Source organism: Papio anubis, chromosome 12 (genome assembly GCF_008728515.1).
Source record: "Papio anubis isolate 15944 chromosome 12, Panubis1.0, whole genome shotgun sequence".
Taxonomy (NCBI): Eukaryota; Metazoa; Chordata; class Mammalia; order Primates; family Cercopithecidae; genus Papio; species Papio anubis.
This window is the reverse complement of record NC_044987.1, coordinates 22947135-22969335: the sequence shown is the minus strand read 5'-3', so window position 1 is coordinate 22969335 and position 22201 is coordinate 22947135. Positions and strand designations below refer to the sequence as shown.

At 39.2% G+C, this 22201-nt stretch overlaps 1 protein-coding gene across 6 annotated transcripts in view; it reads right to left on the bottom strand.

Annotated features, from left to right (window-relative positions):
* Positions 1–2083: 2083 nt before the first annotated feature.
* The window catches only part of BTG4 (BTG anti-proliferation factor 4), a 112468-nt gene continuing 92350 nt past the window's right edge, over positions 2084–22201 (bottom strand). For 2 of the 6 annotated variants that reach the window (XM_031652976.1, XM_031652975.1), the window contains 5 exons: positions 15347–15430; positions 5880–6078; positions 5271–5408; positions 4480–4678; positions 2084–2576 (listed from right to left, as the gene is read on the bottom strand). In XM_031652976.1, the coding sequence (XP_031508836.1) occupies positions 2397–2576; positions 4480–4678; positions 5271–5408; positions 5880–6052 (690 nt within the window). In that variant the 5' untranslated portion in view covers positions 6053–6078; positions 15347–15430 and the 3' untranslated portion in view covers positions 2084–2396. Of the gene's footprint in view, positions 2577–4479; positions 4679–5270; positions 5409–5879; positions 6079–15346; positions 15431–19655; positions 19868–22130; positions 22200–22201 lie in introns of those variants that run through there. The other 4 variants (XM_031652977.1, XM_031652978.1, XM_009187246.1 and 1 more) reach the window with 3 other exon arrangements.

Sequence of the window (22201 nt, the reverse complement as noted above, 5' to 3'; positions counted from 1 at the left end):
TAGGGGCAGACAGAATGCTGTAAGGAGCCCCTAACATATGATGACAAACTGGACTTGGGGATCAGGAAGTCTTCCTGGAAGAGATGGTATCTCAAGTGATCAAGAGTGAAGGGAGAACAATGAGGCAAGGTGAGAAGTATCCCAATCAAGAACACCTAAATACCAGAGTCCCTGGTAATCCCAGCACTTTGGGAGGCCAAGGTGGGTGGATCGCTTGAGGCCAGGAGTTTGAGACCAACCTGGCCAACATGGTGAAACACTGTCTCTACTAAAAATACAAAAATTACCCGGGCATAGTGGCGCACGCCTGTAGTCCCAGCTACTCTGGAGGCTGAGGCAAGAGAATCACTTGAACCTGGGAGGCAGAGGTTGCAGTGAGCCGAGATCTCACCACTGAACTCCAGCCTGGGCAACAAAGTGAGACTCTGTCTCAAAGGAAACAAAAAAATAACATGAAAATAAAAAACAGAGTCCAAAAGGAGAGTCGAGGTTAGGCTGAAAAGACATGCAAGAACTCAAGTCATTAAGACCAGAAACCGTATTCTAGAATTTGAGTATTTTCCTGATTGAAACATTTTAAACTGAAGAGTAAAGATTACCTTAGGATGGGGAACAAGACCAGACAGGTAACTAATAACAATTGCCTGCACAAGGGTAGAAGGTAGGGAGGCAGAGAAAATGAAATGTTACCAGAAATTCTAACTTGATGGTTAAGGATTAAACTAAAGTACATTCACATACATGCTAGCATCCTAAAGCCTAATAATTACACCCATTGCTAGTAGTCTTATTTCTGCCCCATTTTCTGGAGACCAGAATTCACCCACACACGTATGGAGGCTGGCAAACATCACAACCACCTCCAGTGGATGGTTTGCTGAGGGGCCAGTAAACTAGTGTTGTGGTTACCTTGAGAAAAATCTGGGGAGGTTCACAACAACTCCCATACTATAGCAGAAAGCTCTTCAAGAGAGGACAAACTCATTTTTCAGCAGAGAAACTTGACCTCATATACCATTAAGGGTAAGTGAGTTTGTCCCACAAAATAATGCTGCTATGTGCCCTAATGAACCATCCATTTATAGAGAAAAAAAAAAGAAAAATGATTACTAAGAGCTGCACCCAAAGTAATGAGGCTAGAATCAAGCCCCCTCTTCGTCAGCACTAGCTTGACTGCTGGCATGTCCTGCCCTAGTTGGGACTCAAGGTCATAACTTTTTGTATCCACTCAGAGCCACTGGCCCAAAGCACAAGTCTACTCACAAGAGAACCAAGCTGTGACTGATCCAGTGCTACCAGCTTCCTGGATCCAGAACCACCTAACAGCAGAAATTCAGCAAGAAAACCAAGATGTAGGGAGAAGATACAAGCGACTGGAGAAGAGCAAAGTCTTAAAATGGAGATGAGAGAGGAGAAGGGGGGGATAAAATTTTGAAGTAGGAGAAAACAAAAAGAACAAGTCCCCTGCTGAGAGCACAGGAGGATGGAGTAAAAAGAGATAGAGAAGACACAGCTACAAAACGTCTTAAGTGGAGATTAACAGGAACTGCCAGACAACGGCAAGGACCCAGCTGGGAACAAACAGCATGAGCAGGAATGGGTCCAGTCAACAAGGTTTTGGGAATTTTCTAACAACTAGAGACACAGAATTTAGAAGAGTCAAACTATTTTTGGCTAATAGAGTGAAGCTGGATTGTAGAATCTCCCTCCCTAATTTTAAAATCTATAAAATCTAGCAAAGATAAAATTCACCAGCAGTAGCCTAACGGGCATTTCCTTATACCATAAACATCGAAAAGTAGCAGCCAAAACAATTCTCACTGCTATCAAATTTGTAGAGACACGGACTGCAGAGTCATCAACTTTCCCTCTAGCAAGTGGTAGAGGGTGAGGGGAGTAAGAATGAATGGTGGCCAGGCACGGTGGCTCACGCCTGTAATCCCAACACTTTGGGAGGCTGAGACAGGAGGATTGCTTGAGCTCAGGAGTTTGCGACCAGCCTGGGCAACATAGGGAGACCCCTTCTTTACAAAAAATAAACTTTTAAAAGTTTGTTTCTTGCAACGAACTGAACTAAGAAGCATTAAAAACACTGTACGTTTATTTAAACCATTACTTTTCATAATTCATTGAGTCTTATTACAGGTCAATATCTTCATTCTGTTACCTTACTGGGTACATTCACTAATGTTACATAAAACTTCATGTAAAATTAAATAAGAATTAAAAGTACAGCTAAGAACAGTCATGATCTGTATGAGAGGATTTACCATTGTGTACCCTCGTCCCTAATATGGTCATTTTTTGTTTCAGGGCCTCTCAACCTTAAATTCATTTTTATTTTAGAATAAAGGCGCTCCTCTGAGCTCTCGCCCACCATGTGCCCAGTCGCTGCGTCATTGGTGTATGTTGACCCAGTGGTACCTGTCCACCCGGTGCATAGAAGGTCTGTAACACTTAGGGTGCTTCTGCGAGCCATGGTAAGTGTTTCCCAGGAGGCCAACACGGCCATCCACCACATTCTTTTTGCGGGGGATTTGGAACCAAGATTGAAAGGGCTGTTTCAAGTTTTCAACCTGGAAAAAAAAAGCATAAAGATCTCTAATAAGCTAGCTGTAAGGACTAAATATGAACTCATAATTCAAAAGTCAAGCACTTCAAAAGCATAGGGAGCACAAATAAATAGAATCAAAAGTGCATAACCATCTTTGAAAAATTTTCTAGCACTTGGCAGGAACATAAGTCACTTTATACTGTACCTTTTTAAAAAGTTAACTAACTCAACTAAAAACTTTTTAATACGCTTATTCAAGTTTATGTTTATTCTTGAGTTGTCCCTCTCCCATCCCTACCTCACGCCTGCCAGCCTAATCCAAAACTGCATGTTCATAATCTCTGGGGCCACAGCCTAGAAATCTTCATTTTAAACACCTTAGATGACTGATACAGATGTTTTACAGATCACACTTTGAAAAGACATTGCTGTAAAAGGATAGAGCTGATTACAGGTCTGATCCCCAAATGAAAGAAGACCTTTCTAAAAATAAAAATAGAATTAAGGCAAATACCATAAATCCTCACTCAACAACCTCGATAGGTTCTTGGAAACTAATTTTAAGCTAAATGACATACAGCAGGACTTTGAATACATAGTCTGGTTATAACACTGAGGAAAAAAATAGCTTTGTCATACATCATTTTAAAGTCACTGTTTCCAAGAAACTATCAATGACACACATAGTTTAAAAAACTAGGGACAAAACATTTGCCAGAAATACGACAAGGGGTTAAAATCATTCCGGCATATAAAGAACCTATAATAATATATTAGAACTTCAAATAATGAATGGGTGAATAAGAGAAAATTTGTAAGAGAGTAGGTGCTAAAACATTTGGGCACATGGAATTTTTTAATGTTTAATTTCACAAATACTGTATTACATATGCATATCATGTTAATCAAATTATCTGTTTTTTTAAATGAGAATAGCCAATACCAGAAAAAAAAGGCAGAGCAGGCACTTTTACATACAGCTAGTGACACTACAAATAAATACAACTTTCTATATGGTGTTTCGGCTGCATATTAAAAACCAGTAAAATGTTCATACTCGGTGACCCAGTAGTTCTGTGCTTGAGAATCAAACCTCAAGAAACAACCTAAAATTCAGGCATCACCATACGAGTTATCAGCTTTTCAAAAAATACTACAACCATGTGGAAACAGTCTAGAATTCTGCCAATAATCAGTTACAAGGGAGGCAAATGAATATTAAAATTCCAATTGCTTTAACATTTAATACATAGGTGATTAAGAGAACATACAAACAAATATATACATAAAGTGTTAACAAATTCTCTCTAGTTCAGTGTTTTTCAAATTGTGGGTCATGAAATCAATTTAGATGCTTGAAATCAAATGAATTTAATTGGAAGTACTGGGAGCATTGCTCCTAGTAAAGATAAACACTGTTTCAGGAAACTTTTTAAAAGTAAATATGCATATCTTTCAATGCGTTATGGTTTAAAAAGAAGAAAAAATTAGTTGAGAAAAACTGCTCTAGTGACACAATGTATAGGCCTTTGACCTTTCCTAAATCCAAATTTTGTATAAATGCCATGGTATTTTCAATTGACCAAAAAAAAAAAAAAAAAAAAACAAAGCTCACTAATCTTAATCTTTGATTCTGTAGGAATTTAAGTGGAAGGAAACCTGTGTGTCTTCAAATACTGTATGAAGAAATAGGACAATAAAAGATTATGTAGATATGTAGATCCTAAAAGCTCAGCCAAGAGTAGGGAATACATTGTGCAGTGAAGAAGACAGAAAAAGTTTTGCCAAAATATTAAGATTCTGGCTTTTAAAAATCTACAGTTTTGTTCTTTCCATGTTTTTTTGCTTCTTTGTTTTCATAATGAGTGCATTGTGTTTAGAATCAGATAGAAAAACGTATAGAAAAGAACTGGAACACACTTGACCTGATAAACACTCTTTGGATTGCTGACTTTAGGAATGACACGAGGTTCCTTGCTACAACTTTCTTCATCGCAGGAAGGGCCAGAGGAATCGTCTGATGAGGCTCTACTAACTGCATGACTGATTTGCTGATATAGTTCCCATTCCTCCCATCTGCCTTTAAAAGAAGCAACTGTAAATGGATGGTTTTTCTCACCATACCTAAGTAGGAAAAGAAATTTAAGTACTAATTAGGGATTCAACTTCCTACAAGTTTTGTCTCTAATCTTTCCGGGAGACAATATGCTAACTTATTTTAAAAGAGATTGCCTTAAAAAATTGAAGGACATTATGACCTTCACCTACTACACTGTTATAAATGAGGACATTCTCTAAGAGTTATTTTGGTTAATTGTTCAGAAAAAAACAAAGACTAGTTTCTTTTGATTCAGTTAATGAACTGAATTGTCCCATGATAGATAACTCTACTTCCTTTCTGATATTGCCTATAATACTTATCTGTTATCAACCTACAGTTTGTAATAGATACTGTTACCAATCTATAGTTTGTAATAAGGTGCAGTGATTAAAGCCACATTTCAAATATTTTGCAAAATCATTGTGCTTTCCACCTCACCCACTTTGAATAGAAGTCTTCATTGTCTAACAGAAGTTTGCATCTAAAATCTTAACCAAGAAGTGTCCCTGCTGCTAACTCAAGGCTTTGGTGCATCATCTTTCATGAACTTATGTAAAGTTGTCTAACCTAAGGTTTCCAGGTATCACACAGCACACAAACTATGAGATTACTCACCTACAGCACACTTCAAAGGGATCTACCCATATGGTCATCTCCTTCGGAAGTCCCAGGTGAGAAAAATCCACATTACTCTCCACACATGCCCTTTCTAGAATGGGATCTTTATTCTGATTGTTGTTTATCCTGATGCACCTTTTAAAAAAATGAAGGGAGATGAAGACATGATGACAGGCACTTTAGCAGAAGAATCACATTATGCACATACCGTTCCAATACACATAGCTCCCATCTCACCCCCACCTTCCCCTCAGCCTCCTCCACTCTCCACTCTTACAAGTCAGACATCAACTTTTGATACAGTGGCTCAGAATGTATGTTGCATCAGTAAGTCACAAAATTAGTTTACGGGCTATTCACAGCTTATCTTTCATGGCAAACACAAATTAAAAATTGTTTAATCTACCTCACGTAAGGGGCTTTGCTCTGTTGTTTCCAGCCAAAGTGTCATCTACTATGTCTCCTCCTTTCAATTCCACGTTCAAACAAATGAACCCATAAAACTTTCGTTACTTAAATGCTGAAAACAAGATCACTCCATTTTCCTAGGAGCTGGCTGTTGTTTGGTGATTGCTTCCCTTTGCCATCCCACATACTAGCTCTCACCTGAAGGCTTGCCCTTTAGAAGGGCAATCAGAGTGCCAGTGACTTCTGTATGTTTCAAACAAGATCGTCATCAGCTTTTCTGCAAAGTCTTCTATTTGCTGTTTACTTAGTTTATCATGTTTTTTCACCAATCTTGTGACAAAGAAAACTGTTGTTGCAATTTCATCTCTCATGATTCAAGAAAAATAGATAAGGAGGTCTGAATCATTAAAAGGAAGAAGAAATAGAAAGAAATGTTTAACTTAATATCAATACTTAATTGCCATTTGGAAATTTTACATACCTTAAATTTAAAACTGAGATAATTTGCTAGAAAGAAGTCCTTAGTAAACTAGGTAAGTACATGAACACTATCAATTAACATAACAGCCAAGAACAGCAGTTCCTCAAATAGCCCAGTTTTAAAGGTTTTCAAAGGAAAAAAAGTCTTTAAAATTTTAAAGTATTTAAGTAATAACTGAAACATCACTGTGCAACTTAAAAAAGATCCTGGTATGGGATAGTAATTACCTCAAGCATCACGTTTTAAAGATATATTAACAAAGAGCAAAATATTTCAGGAGAGAGTAATTCCAAAATGTGCCTCACAAGTTGCATGCTTTAAGAATAATCAAACACATTATACTTGCCAACAAAAGCCCTTTAGCCCCCAAGAAAAGTGGATAAGAGTTAAAAGACCAACTGCACCATCCCTTATGTTTCCAACTCTCACCCACACCTGTTCGTGAGTTTGAGGCTGAAGTTTATATAAGCCTGGGCCCTAAAGGCTGATGGGTGCTTCACCTTACACAGGTGCTGCCTATTGAGATAATCATATAGCTTTTTCATATGCCAATCTGGTCTCCATCCAATTGCTCCTTGGCATAAGTGGAGTGGGTTCTCCATTTGAAGTGTTTTCAAACTGGATCTATATTTTCTATTTTGCTATTATAATCTTATCTTTTATAACACAGAGAATCAAGCGTTCTTCTGTATCCTAATATCGCACATTCCAATGATGTCATCTCTAACTTAGCTGTCAACATATTAAGGAATTTTGCCTTAGATTTCTTACAAAACTTGTTAAGACAACTTTGAGCAGCTGTTATGTTGACGACACTTTTTTTTACTAAAGGGTTTATTTGTAGGATAAGTAGAAGAGATCTGAGTTTATCTAACCTCACCAGTTCTCAGAGGGTGGGGGTCAGTGACCATGTGATCTGGACTCACTGTGTTTCTTGTTAAAAATTCAGATTCTTGGCCGGGTACTGTGGCTCATGCCTATAATCCCAGCACTTTGGAAGGCCGAGGAAGGTGGATCACCTGAAGTCAGGAGTTAGAGATCAGCCTGGCCAACATGGTGAAACCCCGTCTCTACTAAAAATACAAAAATTATCCAGGCGTGGTGGCATGTACCTGTAGTCCCATCTACTCAGGAGGCTGAGGCAGGATAATTGCTTGAACCCGGGAGGCGGAGGATGCAGTAAGCCAAGATCACACCACTGCACTAGACTGGGTGACAGAGCAAGACTCCGTCTCAAAAAAAAAATTAAAATTAAATTTAAAAATTCACATTCTCCCACCTTATTTCAGATCTGCGGAAGCAACGCTTCTCAAGGTAAGGCCTGGCAATCAGTATTTAGCAAGTTCCCCCAGGTGATTCTAATACCCACTAAGCGTTGAGAAGCATCACACCTGACATACATTAAGTCTTTAACGCTCAGGATTAGTGATCATTCAGTTTCTTCATTAGCGAAAAGGAATTCACTGTCTCACAAGGAAGTCCATTTCATTTCTAAAAAGCTCCAAATAACAGCCAGACCTTCCTTTCTGTGTGGAGGCGAATCTACTTCCAATTTTCCTGTATGTGCAGCCTAGTTTTTCCTTCTGGAACTACACCAATCGTGTCTAATGTTCCACCACATGATGACATTTCAAATACTAGCTACTCAGCCTCCCTCAGCCTTCTCTTTGTGGAGCCTAAATAGTCTCAGCTTTTTGACAGTTTTTCCTATAGACTCACTCACCATGCTGGGTACTCACATCACAGTGAGTGTGAGGTGTGTGAGTAATCCCCTTTTTTCCAGCGTGGGGCTCAGACTTGCACACAATGCTCCAGGTGTGCTCCACCCCTAAAGACTAGCACGGGGCTGTTGCTTCCCTCCCTCTGAATACTGTATTCCAGAACACAACCTCAGGTGGCTTTTACCTTGTTGGCAGTGACATCACACCACGGACTCATATTGAACTTGCAAGTACTCTTTTTCACTAATGCTATCATTTTGTCATATCTTTCCATTCCTGCACAATACAAAGTTTTAAAATATGGGCATTAAGATCGGATAGATTTGGGTGTGAATTGCAACTTTAGGACTCACCATCTGTGTAACCTTGGGCAACTTAATTTTCTGCCTGTGAAATGGGAGATACAATAGCGATCTCATAAGATTGTAGTTAAGATTGTAATAGATAACATTAGAGCGCTTGTTCTTGAGCTGGGCAGAGAGCCTCATGCCTGTAATGCAAACACTTTGGGCCCAGGCGAAAGGATCACTTGAGGTCAGGGGTTTGAGGTCGGCCTGGGCAACTCAGTAAGACCCCTGTCTCTACAAAAATTTTAAAAGTCAGCTTGGTGTGGCATGTGTCTGTAGCCGTAGCTACTCGAAGGCTGAGGTGGGAAGATCACTTGAGCCCAGGAGTTTGAGGCTGCCGTAAGCTATGAGCTATGATTGTGTCACTGCACTCCAGCCTGGGCAACAGAGCAAAGACCCTGTCTCAAAAAAATTAAAAAACCTTTCACTAGTGATGAACTGAGATGAAATACATATATTAGGTAGTATGCTGGTTATTGTAATGTCTTTGATGCTTGAGAGGTATAAGAAATGTAAGTATGAGGATTATCAAAGTTGGTTAAGGATACAAAAATAGAAGAAATTAGTTCTAGTATTCTAGTACAGTAGACAAATTATAGTTAACAATTGTATATTTCAAAATAGCTAGAAGATTTGTAATGTTCTCAACACAAAGAAAAGATAAATGTTTGAGGTAATGGATATCCCAATTACCTTATTTGATCATTATACATTATATACAAGTATTAAAATATTACATGTACCCCCAAAATACATACAACTATTATATATCAATTTTTAAAACTTGTTTAAAAGGACTGTGAAATGGATGGCTGATCATCTTGATATCTAAGAATATGATTTAAGATTTAATTAAGATTAATTTAATTCAATTCAGTACATATTTAAATATCTGTGTACCCAGAACATATTAAAATAAACAAACATGAAAGTAGGACCTTAATAATCTTCCAACTCCATAGTCTCTTGTTGGTTTCAACTGTCCATGACATAGTTCTCATTCCTCTTCCTCGGTGGCGGGGGTACCCAAACTGTTGCACCTTGGAATCACCTGAAGATCTTTTAAAAATACTGACGTCTGCCTCCTATCCCTTACCCAGACATTTTTTTTTCGATAGAGATGGGGTCTCCTTATGTTGCCCAGGCTGGTCTTGAACTCCTGGGCTCAAGGAACCCTCCTGCCTTGGCCTCTCAAAGTGCTAGGATTCACAGGTGTGAACCGCTACGCCGGGTCAAGACATTCTGACTTAATTGGTATAGAGTGCAACCTACACATCAGGACTTTTTAAAGTTCCCCAAGTGATTCTAATGTGCAGCAAAAGTGGAAATCATTAAGATAGATACTGCCTTAGCTGTGAAGAAATTTTAAACTTATTTTACACTTTTGATTGCTTAATAATGCCTTAAGTTTAACAGATTATTAGGACAAATTTGCATCATTTATTCTCATATTTTCTAGCCATTTGCTGGGGTAAATTTTGCAAAGATTATTTTTTAAAATTTATGTTAGAAGGGACAAAGCTGAAAATTAGGGTAACTCCTTGTGTGCTGCTGAAATTTTGCTTCTGAACTAAAGGCAACAGATGCATTAACACAAAATTTTTTTCTTTTCAAAGGGCTAGTTTGCATTTACAATAATAGAATGGTGCCAGGTGTTTTTATAATTCTTTCATGACTTCATCTTCCCATTGACAAACCGTTCCCTTGCACTTTGAGTTGGTGAAGTACATGAATGTGGTTTTGAACCCTCTCCTAGCATTATTTTCTGCAACAGGCCCAGGCAGGCCTTGCAAGTTACGAATAGAACGGTAGAATAACAATGTACTTAGATTTCAGGAAAGAACAATCAAATAAAAAGTAAACATCACGGAAGATTTCCTCCGGTTACTTGTTTATGACTTGAAACACATTATTTAAATCACCTCCTTTACATTGATGACAACTACACCTTCTGTTTTAATTAACACTCAGTGACTATTTACTGACCACCTACTTCACAGACACTATTAGTGGGGCTGGGGGTAAAATCAAAATTCAACTTTCCTTTCAAGAGGCTTATTATCTAGAGAGGGAAGTCAAATATATACACAAGTGATGACTTGGATGTAAAGTTTGGGAAATGAAATACTCAAAATTTACTCCAAGTTTCAAACACTAGTAACCAAGAGATTAATGTTATCATTGAAAGAATGAAGTTCAGTGGAAGAGTCAGTATAAAACAAATGGTGATTCATTCAGATTGAAGTATACTGAGCTTTCAATGGCAATTAAATACCCAAGTAGTAATGTCCACTGACAAGATGTTAGAATTTAGCAGAAAAACCAACCTGGTCTGGCCTAAGCCAATCCCAGAGCTAAGTAGAAGAGAAAATTACTGCTGAAATTTGACAACTCTCCCACTATCCTTCTGTCATGTCTAAAATTCTCATTATAAGACATGTATTCCCTTGCTTAAAACCTTGTCTTTCAAGGATTTCTTTTTTTTTTTTTTTTTTGAGACGGAGTCTTGCTCTGTCACCCGGGCTGGAGTGCAATGGCCGGATCTCAGCTCACTGCAACCTCTGCCTCCCGGGTTTACGCCATTCTCCTGCCTCAGCCTCCTAAGTGACTGGGACTACAGGTGCCCGCCACCACGCCCGGCTAATTTTTTGTATTTTTTTAGTAGAGACAGGGTTTCACCGTGTTAGCCAGGTTGGTCTCGATCTCCTGACCTTGTGATCCGCCCGTCTCGGCCTCCCAAAGTGCTGGGATTACAGGCTTGAGCCACCGCGCCCGGCCTCAAGGATTTCTTTTTGAAAATGTCCAATGAGCTATCCATAGTAGAGCAACAGGATGGTGTTCTGTTTGGGTGAGGGGATTATGTCTGGGTGAAGAACCACAGAAAACAAGAAATAAGAGGTTCTGGCCATTTGGAGAACAGAAAGGCGATGAAGCAGCATAGACATATTTTACTTCCTATTATGCCTGTAACAGAGAATCAAATGGTATAAAATATGAGTATGACTGACATGACCTTGTACAAGTAATAGTTTCTAGAATTGCATTCTTCATTTTAAAATGAGGAAATTCAACTTGATGGCTAAGGAATAGTGAAGCCCCAAAGTTCATTGATGAAGGCAAAACTCGAAAATCTGGTTCTACATTTGTCTTCTTGGTTTTAGCTAAACTTCACTTATAAAATGAAAATATTTATGCTTATAAAAGTTTAAAAATAGACAAAGAAGTTTTAAAATATCATCTGAATTGAATATTAAATTTGCTGAACTTGTGATGTAATAACCAGTCTTATCATAACCCCATTTCATTTCTTTAACTTCCCTCCTTAAACTACAAGTTATATCCCTAGGCTCACCCATCCATTCACAAATACATGTTATTGCCAAAGAGGGGAAAGGTATAGATGTTTTAGCAAAAGTCTACTTCTGACAGAAAGTATTTTTTTAACAACAGCAAGCAAGTAGCACTATTTTATAAAACAATGAACTGATTCTGTAACCCACACATAAACTCAGTTCCACTATGGTCAAGCCACATAAAAGGAAGTTACATTAATTGCTGAAACAAAACTGCATTTCCCAAAACATTATCTAATAAAATTCTACAGCCATACAATGTTGATTTGAACTCAAAAGAAATTAATTTTAGTGTAGCCTGATCAAAGTAAAATTCCTTTACCTATAATACTATGCAAGTGTTTTATCTGCCACAAGCTTCTTCCTAATTTTTATTTTCTATTTAGATTATTGAGCATTCACAATGTAAGTGGCATTGTTTGAAAGACCACAAAAAATACATGCATATATATAACGTTTCAAGTTAGACACAAGATAACTCCTATTCAACATAGTACTGGAAGTCCTGGCCAGAGCTATCAGGCAAGAGAAAAAAATAAAAGGCATCTGAATTGGAAAAGTAGAAGTCAAATTATCTCTGTTCACTGACAATATGATTGTATACCTAGAAAACCCTAAAGACTCCTCTAGAAGACTCCTTGACCTGATTAACAACTTCAGCAAAGTCTCAGGATACAAAATCAATGTACAAAAACCAGCAGCATTTCTACAAACAGTAACATTGAAGCTGAGAACCAAATTAAGAATCCAGTCCCACTTAGGATAGCCACAAAAAAGAGCAAAATACCTCGGAATACATTTAACCAAGGAGGTGAAAGATCTCTACAAGGAGAACTACAAAACACTGATGAAAGAAATTGCAGATGATACAAATAAATGGAAAAACATTCCATGCTCATGAACTGGAAGAATTAATATGGTTAAAATAACAATATTACCCAAGCAATCTACAGATTCAATGCAATCCCTATCAAATTACCAATCTTATTTTTCAAAGAATTAGGAAAAACAATCCTAAGGTTCATATGGAACAACCAAAAAAAGCCCAAATAGCCAAGGAACTCCCGAGCGACAAGAACAAAGTCAAAGGCATTATATTGCCTGACTTCAAATTATACTACAAGGCTATAGTAACTAAAATAGCATGGTGCTGGTACAAAAATAGACCCAGAGATTAATGGTACAGTATGGGGTTCTCTAACTTAGAAACAAAGCTACATATATACAACCAATTGATCTTCAATTAAAGTCAACAAAAATAAACAATGGGAAATAGACATCCTATTCAATAAATGATGCTGGAAAAACTGGCTAGCCATATGCAGAAGACTGAAACTAAATCCCCATCTCTTAACGTATACAAAATTAACTGTAGATGGATTAAAGACCTAAATGTAAAACTATAAAAACCAAAACTATAAAAATCCTAAAAGAAAACCTAGGAAAAACCCTTATGGACATTGGCTTAGACAAATAATTCATGAAGATTCCAAACACAAATGCAGTAAAAATGAAGATAGGGCAATAGGACATAAACCAAAAGTTTCTGCACAGCAAAACAAATAATCAATAGGATAAAAACACAACCCACAGAATGGAAGAAAATATTTACAAATTATACCTCCAACAAAGAATTAGTATTCAGAATCTACAGGAAATTCAAACAACTCAACAAACAAAAAACAAACCAATTGAAAACGGGGCAAAGAACATGAACAGGTATTTCTCAAAAGAAGAAATACAAACAGCTAACAAACATATGAAAAAATGCTCAACATCACTAATCATCAGAGAAATGCAAATTAAAACCACATTGAGATACCATCTCACTCCAGTCAGAATGGCTTTTATTAAAAAGTCAAAAAGCAACAGATGTTGATGTGTATGCAGAGAAAAGGGAATACTCACACACTGTTGGTGGGAATGTAAATTAATTCAACCTCTATGGAAAACAGTATAGAGATACCTCAAAGAACTGAAAATAGAACTATCATTGGACCCAGCGATCCCACTACTGGGTATCTACCCAAAGGAAAAGAAATCATTATATTAAAAAGATACCTGTACTTGTGTATTTATTGCAGCACCATTTACAATTAGAGCAAAGTCATGGAACCCACCTAAATGTCTACCAACTGTCGATTGGATAAAGAAAATATAGTGTATATATACAGCATGGAATACTACATAATCATAAAAAAAGAATGAAATCATGTCCTTTGCAGCCACATGGATGGAGCTGGAGGCCATTACCCCAAGTGAACTAACCCAGAAGCAGAAAATAAAATATTACATATTCTCACTTGTAAGTGGGAGCTAAACAAATGGTACATGTAGAAATGAAGATAGAGAAAATAGACTCTGGGGAGTCCAAAGGGGACGGTTGAAAAATTACCTACTGGATATAATGCCTAATATTGGGGTGATGAGTACAGCAGAAGCCCAATATCCAATATTATGCATGTAATACCCATGTACCAAACAAGAATATGTGCCCCTTAAAAAAAAGAAACCAAGATAACTTACTAAAAATAATTCAGAGTGTAAGAAAATGTTCCTATGTACAACACTCTATACTAATATAATAAACGTGTATATGTATCAGCACTCTATACCATTATAGTAAAATGCTGAATTCAAAATGCAATTAGAATATAGGAGAATAATACTCTCTTACTAATGGAACATACTAATTTTAGAGTGACTATATTAAGTGCCAAAGGTATTACAGAAGAGAAAGGATCAGGAAGAACTAAAGGTACTAGGGAAGATTTTACCTAGGAAGTAGAATTTGAGCTTGATATTTCAACAAACTGTAAAGGAGCTAAGAGCAGGAAGGACAATGTGAACTTTACTACATGTAAGCATGATAAAATCCTTGAGATATATTCTATGAATATAGAGGAAATAATGATAACAAATGAGGATTATGTAAATTTTTCAACTAAATATAAGTTTCCCACTTAAAAAAAAAAAAAAAAAAAAGGCTTAAGTGCCAAATAAGGACAGTAGAAATAAAAACAAGAATAAGTAGACACAGAGTGATGTCTAAGAGGATGGCATAAAGTATTTTCATTCTTGTAAATCAATTAATTAGCAGGATAATCAGTCCATTTTCTCCTTGTGGCTTAATAGAGTTACAGAATACACCCTAGAGCTCTTAAGAAGGAGAAAGTATATTAACTTTCTTCAACTGTGCATTCAGACCACTAACTAGCTTACTGAAACCTTAAAATTACTTTTATAAACCTGAAAATCTGTGTGAGGGTTTTTGTTTGTTGGTTGGTTGGTTTTTTTGTTTGTTTGTTTGTTTTTGGGTTTTTTTGGTTTTTGTTTTTAAGAGAGATGACAGAGGCCAATCAGTACTGGGACAAGGCCAGGAAAGTTCATCTCTTTTGTTCTAACCTAGAGAAGATCATTGATCCTTCATTAACTCAATGAATAAAGCCCTGGACAAAAAAAATCTGGTAGAGCCAATCCAATCATCTGCTGCCTATGGCTAATTCTTTACTGACCAAACCTTGGCAATGTGGTGGTGCCAATGCAGCAGATTCTCTTGAATTCCTAAGTGTATGAATTTTAAAACAGCTTGGTTTTTGTGAGAGTCCTCTCTTCCGCTTCCTGTGGGCTAACCCTTCCCAAGATTTACTTCTTCCTGTCAGCCCCTGAAGAGGAGAGGGGTCCTCTCAGATTTGATCCTGAGCCTTCTGTTTTCCTCATTCTATTCTCTATTCGAGATTAATATATTGCTGTCATCACTTACTCTGGCGTCCTTGATAGCAGGGACTGGTAGGTCAACGAAGAATCAGCCAGCAGACCTTTCTTGGAGAACTCCTCGTGACTTCAACTATCAAGAGGATAAAAGAGCTTCAGTCTCTTTTCAGTTCTGGTCTCCTGCCAGAGTTCTAACTCCACATATCTAACTCCACCACAATATTCTTCCATGACCTAAAACTAAACATGCCTACACCTAAAATCACAATTATCCTCTGACTAGATTTCCCCCTCAACACCTCTACTTGTCATCGAAGTCTGGAAGTTAATCTTATTCTGTTTGTTCACTTGAACCAGTTACCAACCAAGTTATGCAAAGTTTCCTTCACAAAGTTTCTCTCTTCATCCCGTATTTTCTACATCACCTCATACTGAAATTTACTAACCTCGTAAATGGTCTTTCAGTCTCCTCTGTCTGTCCCTCTTCTAATCTATGCTACTTTATGAATCCTTGTAAAACAACACATTTTATGCATCTGGGGCTCCTTGAGCCGAATAATGAAACTGAAACTCCCTGGGCTTTTTTTTTTTTTTTTTTTTTTTTTTTTTTGTGAACTTCATAGAAATGTATGAGTAGGCAGGTAAGTAGGATCATGGAGGACTTTAAATGTTAAAGTCCTCTTTAATCTTGTTTCCCCAATGGGAACACACTCATTGCTTTTCCAATTGGCCTCATACATTACAATCTCCATAAATTTGCTTGTGTTTTTCCTTCACAAATCGCTCCTGCTACCAAAACATTCCCTCTTCATCTCTAGTATTTTTGCTTCTAGGCTCAATTCAATCTCATCTTTTCCATAGAGACTTCTCTGTGTCCTAACCTTTGATAATTTTCCTTTTACTTTTTCCTAAATGTTGGCAATAATGAAGTTTGTATTAGTCATCAGGATTCCTGAAGCACTTTTTCATATAACCATCTTCATACTAAATAATTATATATAATATAAATAGAATATGTAACACAAACATGTGTTCTTAATCTATTACTATAAGTTATATTAATATTAAGATATATTCATATTACATACTAATATAATTAACATATTAATTATCTATATATACACACATTGTCCATCTTACCAAGTAGACCACATAAATCCCTAGAGATTGTTCTCTAAAGATGGAAAATATGCAAACTGCTCCTACTGAAGCCATAACTAAGAGCTTCGGCAACTTTAACTATAAAGACTATTTTGTTAGACTGCTTATGATTTACCTGAAAGATAAATTAACATTTTATACTGAAAGCAACAGTATTGATTAATCAATAAATATAAGCAAGAAGCTAATTAAGAATCTGGTGCACTCTTACTAATGAGAGTACAATAAAATGGAACTAGAAATATGGAATTATAAAAACTGCTGGCAGTTCATTTTAGCTCAAAAGAAAATCTCCTCCCATAAATAGAATCAATGAGTTTAGTTCTTCAAAGGCACTGAATTGACTTCAGTTTAGTCTTGCTTCAACATATAAACTAGTTTCTAGGTATACTATCATGAAGGTTAATAATCTGACATTTATTGGTCTATAAACCAAGATATGGTTTTATATTTCCTACAAGTAATATAAAAACAGGTTTAGGCCGGGTGCAGTGGCTCACTCCCGTAATCCTAGCACTGTGAGAGGCCAAGTTCTGGCGGGGGGGGGTGGATCACCTGAGGTCAGGAGTTCGAGACCAGCCTGGCCAACACAGTGAAACCCCATCTCTACAAAAATTACAAAAAATTAGCCAGGCATGGTAGTGGCTGCCTATAATACCAGCTACTCAGGAGTATGAGGCAGAAGAATCGCTTGAACCCAGGAGGCGGAGGTTGCAGTGAGCCAAGACCATGCCACTGCACTCCAGCCTGGGCAATAAGAGCAAAACTCCGTTCCAAAAAAAAAAAAACAGGTTTAAAAAGAAACTGCTAAAATCCAGTAATTTCTAATTAGTCTAATTCTTCATTTCTTCCTCTTCCAATAACATCCTTCAAAAGCTGTGGGAGATGGTGAGTTTGTATATATTGAAGGGAGGGATATGTTGTCTCCATTGTGTCTATTTTTCTTTTTTTTTTTTTTTTTTGAGACGGAGTCTTGCTCTGTCACCCAAGCTGGAGTGTAGTGGCACAATCTCGGCTCACTGCAACCTCTGCTTCCCACGTTCAAGCGATTCTCCCACCTCAGCCTCCCAAGTAGCTGGAACCACAGGCGCACACCACCACGCCCAGCTAATTTTTGTATCTTTAGTAGAGACAGGGTTTCACTATGTTGGCCAGGATGGTCTCTACCTCTTGACTTCATGATCCGCTCGCCTTGGCCTCCCAAAGTGTTGGGATTACAGGTGTGAGCCACCACGCCTGGCCCATCTCCACCTTTTCTGATTGCCAATTCCCATCAATCTAGTCTTGTATCTAGAAGTGGTAAATTAAGTCAATATAAATGTGCCAAAGCTAAAGCAGAAGGTATTTGTTTTCTATACTCTTCTTGGTTTCCTCTTAATCATCAACCTTGTCTCTCCTGACGGCTCCTTTTCCATCTCCCTAATCACCAAAAGCCCAGAAATTAAAACAGTAAACAATTCCCCTGAAAGGTGCCTTCCTGGTACAGTCTAAAACAAATGCAATCTTCTGTGTGGGCATTTAAAACACCACAAGCATTCTTACTTAGATTAAATCATGGGTCTCCCTGGTCTCCAGGCATGCCTAGACATGAACCATAGAGGGAATGAGATCCTTGGAGTTTCTCTAGTAACTGCAGGCCAAATCAACAGCAACCCTAAGAACAAGCATTCTTTTTTTTTTCAACAGAACTAGGCCACACACATTTTTTGTCGTTATTTAAATTTTTAGTTGTACTACATAGAAAATAAACTCATTTTAAAAAGTTATTTCAGTAGGCAATGCATCTTGATGACTTTTACATATGAATTTTATTTTTTATTACTTTTGGAGAAAAGTCTGTAGAAACCTACTTTTCAAGGCATCTAACACAACCATTGCCTTGGATGGCAGCAATCCAGCTCAGGTAAGATATTTAAGATGCAACTAATAATCGTAAAACATCAGTTGGGAAGAAGTGTTCAATATAGTATTGGGTAAAAGTGACTAACAATTTGGTAGAAGATAATCGTTTTTATAACTATCTCCTAACCAAGATTTCTGTAAGTCTGCATATTGTTAATGGAATGAAGACTATTTTGCTCCTAGTTTCACGTATGTATATTTAAGTGAATGTAAGTCATTTATGTAATGTGTGCTAAAACACTGTGCCCCTCCCAAAGATAAGATGAATACAAAATACAGTTATTGTAGATGGCTTGTCTTTCACAATTTAATTCTACAAGTTAATTTTTACAATTAACATTTTATGATATATATTTTATATTTTGGTTTCTTTCCCTTCACTTCGGGGTGTACGGAACAAAGTATGCATTTGGGGAAAAAAAAAGTGCTGTCTTTCATATGCAAAGAAAATGCTATAACTTACTCAAACATCCTTGGGCAGTTCTTTAGTTGTTTTAATAGTGTAATTTTGGTGTTTGTATTGAATGATCCAGATGACCTGCCCCTGTTAATGTTACTAGTGGCATCTATGAGACCATTTGCTGGTTTTAGGGAATCAATCTATAGATGGGAAGTTTTCTTTTACAGAAACTAATTTAGAACTAAGTCTTTTGTGTCAGCAATGAGTGCTCTATACTGGATGCATGAAGACCATATTTCTAGGGGAAGCTGCTTCCAGCTGAATTTCACAAGGTGAGGATAAAGAGAACATTCCTTATCCTCTCCTGATTCATTCATTAAAGGCAAAGAGGGGAAGGAGTAACTAAAGGAAAGTTATTAGCAGAGATCTCCCAGAAGTCCTCTGTAACTGTCCCTTTTGCCCAACTGTAACAAGATATTTTCTGGCATCCACAGCCCTAAACCTGAATATCCAAATGTACTCTTGCATCAAGGATCTACTCAAGTCTCATCTCCTCTGGGAACCTTCTTTGACCTATTACAGCTCTCATTAACGGCCTCCCTTCTATTTCTATCAGTCCCTAGTTTAGTAACTTATTATATATATATACTGTCTTGAATGGTATGGCCTTGATCTCAAGAGGACCACGATTTGATGTAACTAACAAGCTGCCTGGCTCACTATTTGACTAGAAGGCTCAGCCTTCGCATCACCGCATGGCCCTCTAAGACTATAAGGCCAAGTCTCCAACAGAGCACAAAGGTGCAGATGAGACTCTCAAAGGCATCCTCCCACATGTCAGAGGCTACCCAAGCCCACCTCCATTTGGAAAATTCAAACCTATAATTTGAGGTACCTGGGAAGCCGCTTTCCCAGGGCAGAATGGGCACGGAAACTGGGTAGGCTTGGGGGCTTCTTGGGGAATGAGGGAGTGGAGCTCTTTGTCCCTCCTGCTAGATCAGAAAGAGAAATGTCTCAAGAATCTGGGCCTCCATCTTCTAGGCGTCTCCCTGGAGGCCCTTCAGGGACCGCCCACAGCCCCTTCGCTCAGCCTCCTCTCTTCCCCCACCCCCCCCCCACCTGTCCCCCCCCCCCCACCCCCACCCCGCCCGGTCTCGCGCCCGCCCCGCCCCTCGGCCCGCGGGGTTCCAAGGACGGTTGGTCGCCCCCGCCACAGTCGCTCGGCCGCTCAGAGCTGCGGGGCGCACGGGGTCGAGAGAGCCAGCTCTAGGGTTTGGGGCTGGGAACTGAAGCCTGGCGTGAGGGAAGTGGGAGCCCGGGCCGAGGAGGCGAAGGGGAAAGGAAAAGCGAGGCGAACCTGAGCGGGAGGGTCCTGAGAGGAGCGAGAGGCTGCGGGAAGGGGAGGCCCGGCACTCCCGAGGGTCACCGGGGTCGGGGCGCGGCCCGGGAGGGCGCGGGTCCTCCCCTGCAGCGCCGCCCGCTGGCCCAACTACTCGTGCTGTGCGCGGCGAGGCCGGCGGGGATCCCGCTGGGCTCGGGGTGTCCTCGGAGGCCGCTCGCGCCCACCCATGGTCGGGCGTCCCCTGGTGAAATGGGGTCCTAGGCGGGCCCCGACCCCGCGACCCCGCGTCGGCGCTGCGGACCGTCCGGGAGCTGCAGCCGCGGACGCCCAGTGCTCGGTTTGTAGGCAGTGTCATTAGCTGATTGTACTGTGGTGGTTACAATCACTAACTCCACTGCCATCAAAACAAGGCACAGCATCATCCGCCGCCCGGCCGGGAAGAGGACGCCGGCTCTGGCTGCCCACAGCCTTCGAGAGAAGGTGCCTGAGAAGCGCGGCGTCGGCGTGGGTCCCGCGCTGGCATGCTTCGCGAGCGCCCGCTACAAGTGCGAGAAAACCCGCGGTTTCTCCAGATACAGTTAAACTGTTAGCTCTCTCTCTCTAGGAGTCACAGAAGATGAAACAGTCTCATACCAGGAAAGCAAAATCCCTGGAGGTGAAGCCCCTCCACCCATGTAACGGTTAATACTGTATATGATTCACTGTGTCTGTTTGCCATTGTCTAGTAAAATATTCACCAAGCCAGCAATTCAGTTGATCTTCAACTCAACCAATGAATTGCCTGTCACAACGTGTGGGGGTACCAACTTGAGACTGCAATTTTTTTCTATGAGTCTAGTTACCAGGCAGTGTAGTTAGCTGATTGCTGATAGTACCAATCACTAACCACACGGCCAGGTAAAAAGATTTGGGAATTCACCCAAATGAGCTGCCTGTGCATCATCAATGTGTGTGGGGAAGAGGGGTGTTGGAAAATGCTGATTTCATCCATTGCCTATTAATTGCTCAGCCAAAATTTAAAAATCAACATTTTAGCTACTAAGAATACAGTGTATGTAATGTGTATGTATGTGGGGTTTTTTTTTTCAATATTCCTTCAGGCTCTTAACGAAAATTTTAGATATAATGGGGAATATGATTTTTTTCTTAGCTGATTGATGTATGTTATTATATGAACATGTGATTATTAACTTCTTGAGACTATATTGTTACTAATATTTTGGAACAATAAAGTGCCATAAAGACATAAATTGTGGTTATTGTCATGTGTCCATTTCCTTTGCTAAATTGGCTTTATGATGTCCATCTCAGTTCCTGCCACAGTAATCTTAACTTTTCTATCAATGAAGTGGTTAAGTTGTTCCTGCCATGACAAAAATCTCCCGGGAAAGCTATTCACACACACACACTTGTTAATACTTTTATAAGAATACATTAACAAAATTTTTCATACTTTTTTTTCTGTGAAGGGGCTCTGTCCATTCATTAAGATATATCCCTTCTTTTAAGTCATCATTTACAACTGTTGCAGTCTATGCAACTTTTAGTGGGAGTGATTAGTAAATGCAGTTACACTTAAAATCCAGATTGTTTCCTAAGATTTAAAGGATTCAGAATTTTAAAATCACAGAAACTATACACATGGGCATATATCTGCCCAGTTCAGGTCTCTAGCTCCCAAGGGCTAGGCTTTCAGCCATGAATTCTCCAACGCAACGTTCTCAGAACTTCCACGTAGCAGGTGCTGTCCCTGGCAATCTGATTTGGAAGGGGGGATTGGGGCGATGGGGCTGAGGAATTTACAGTTTATTTAGCTATTTTTGGCGGGGGAGGGGAGAGGATGTGGCAGGCCCACTGAGGATATAAGAAGCTAAAGTACTCCCCCACTGACTCCAACAGGACACAACCCAAAGTGTATGTTTTGACTCTTCCCTATCTACTCCAAGGTTTGGACTGGTCCCAAAACCTGATCACCACAGGAGTGGGCTTCCGACGGCCCCCACGCGCGTGGTGGATCCCAACACCTACCTAGGAAACCGAAGGCTGCCGGCAGGGGCTGGTACCAACTTGGCGGTTCTCGGAGGGGCGGGATGGGGGCG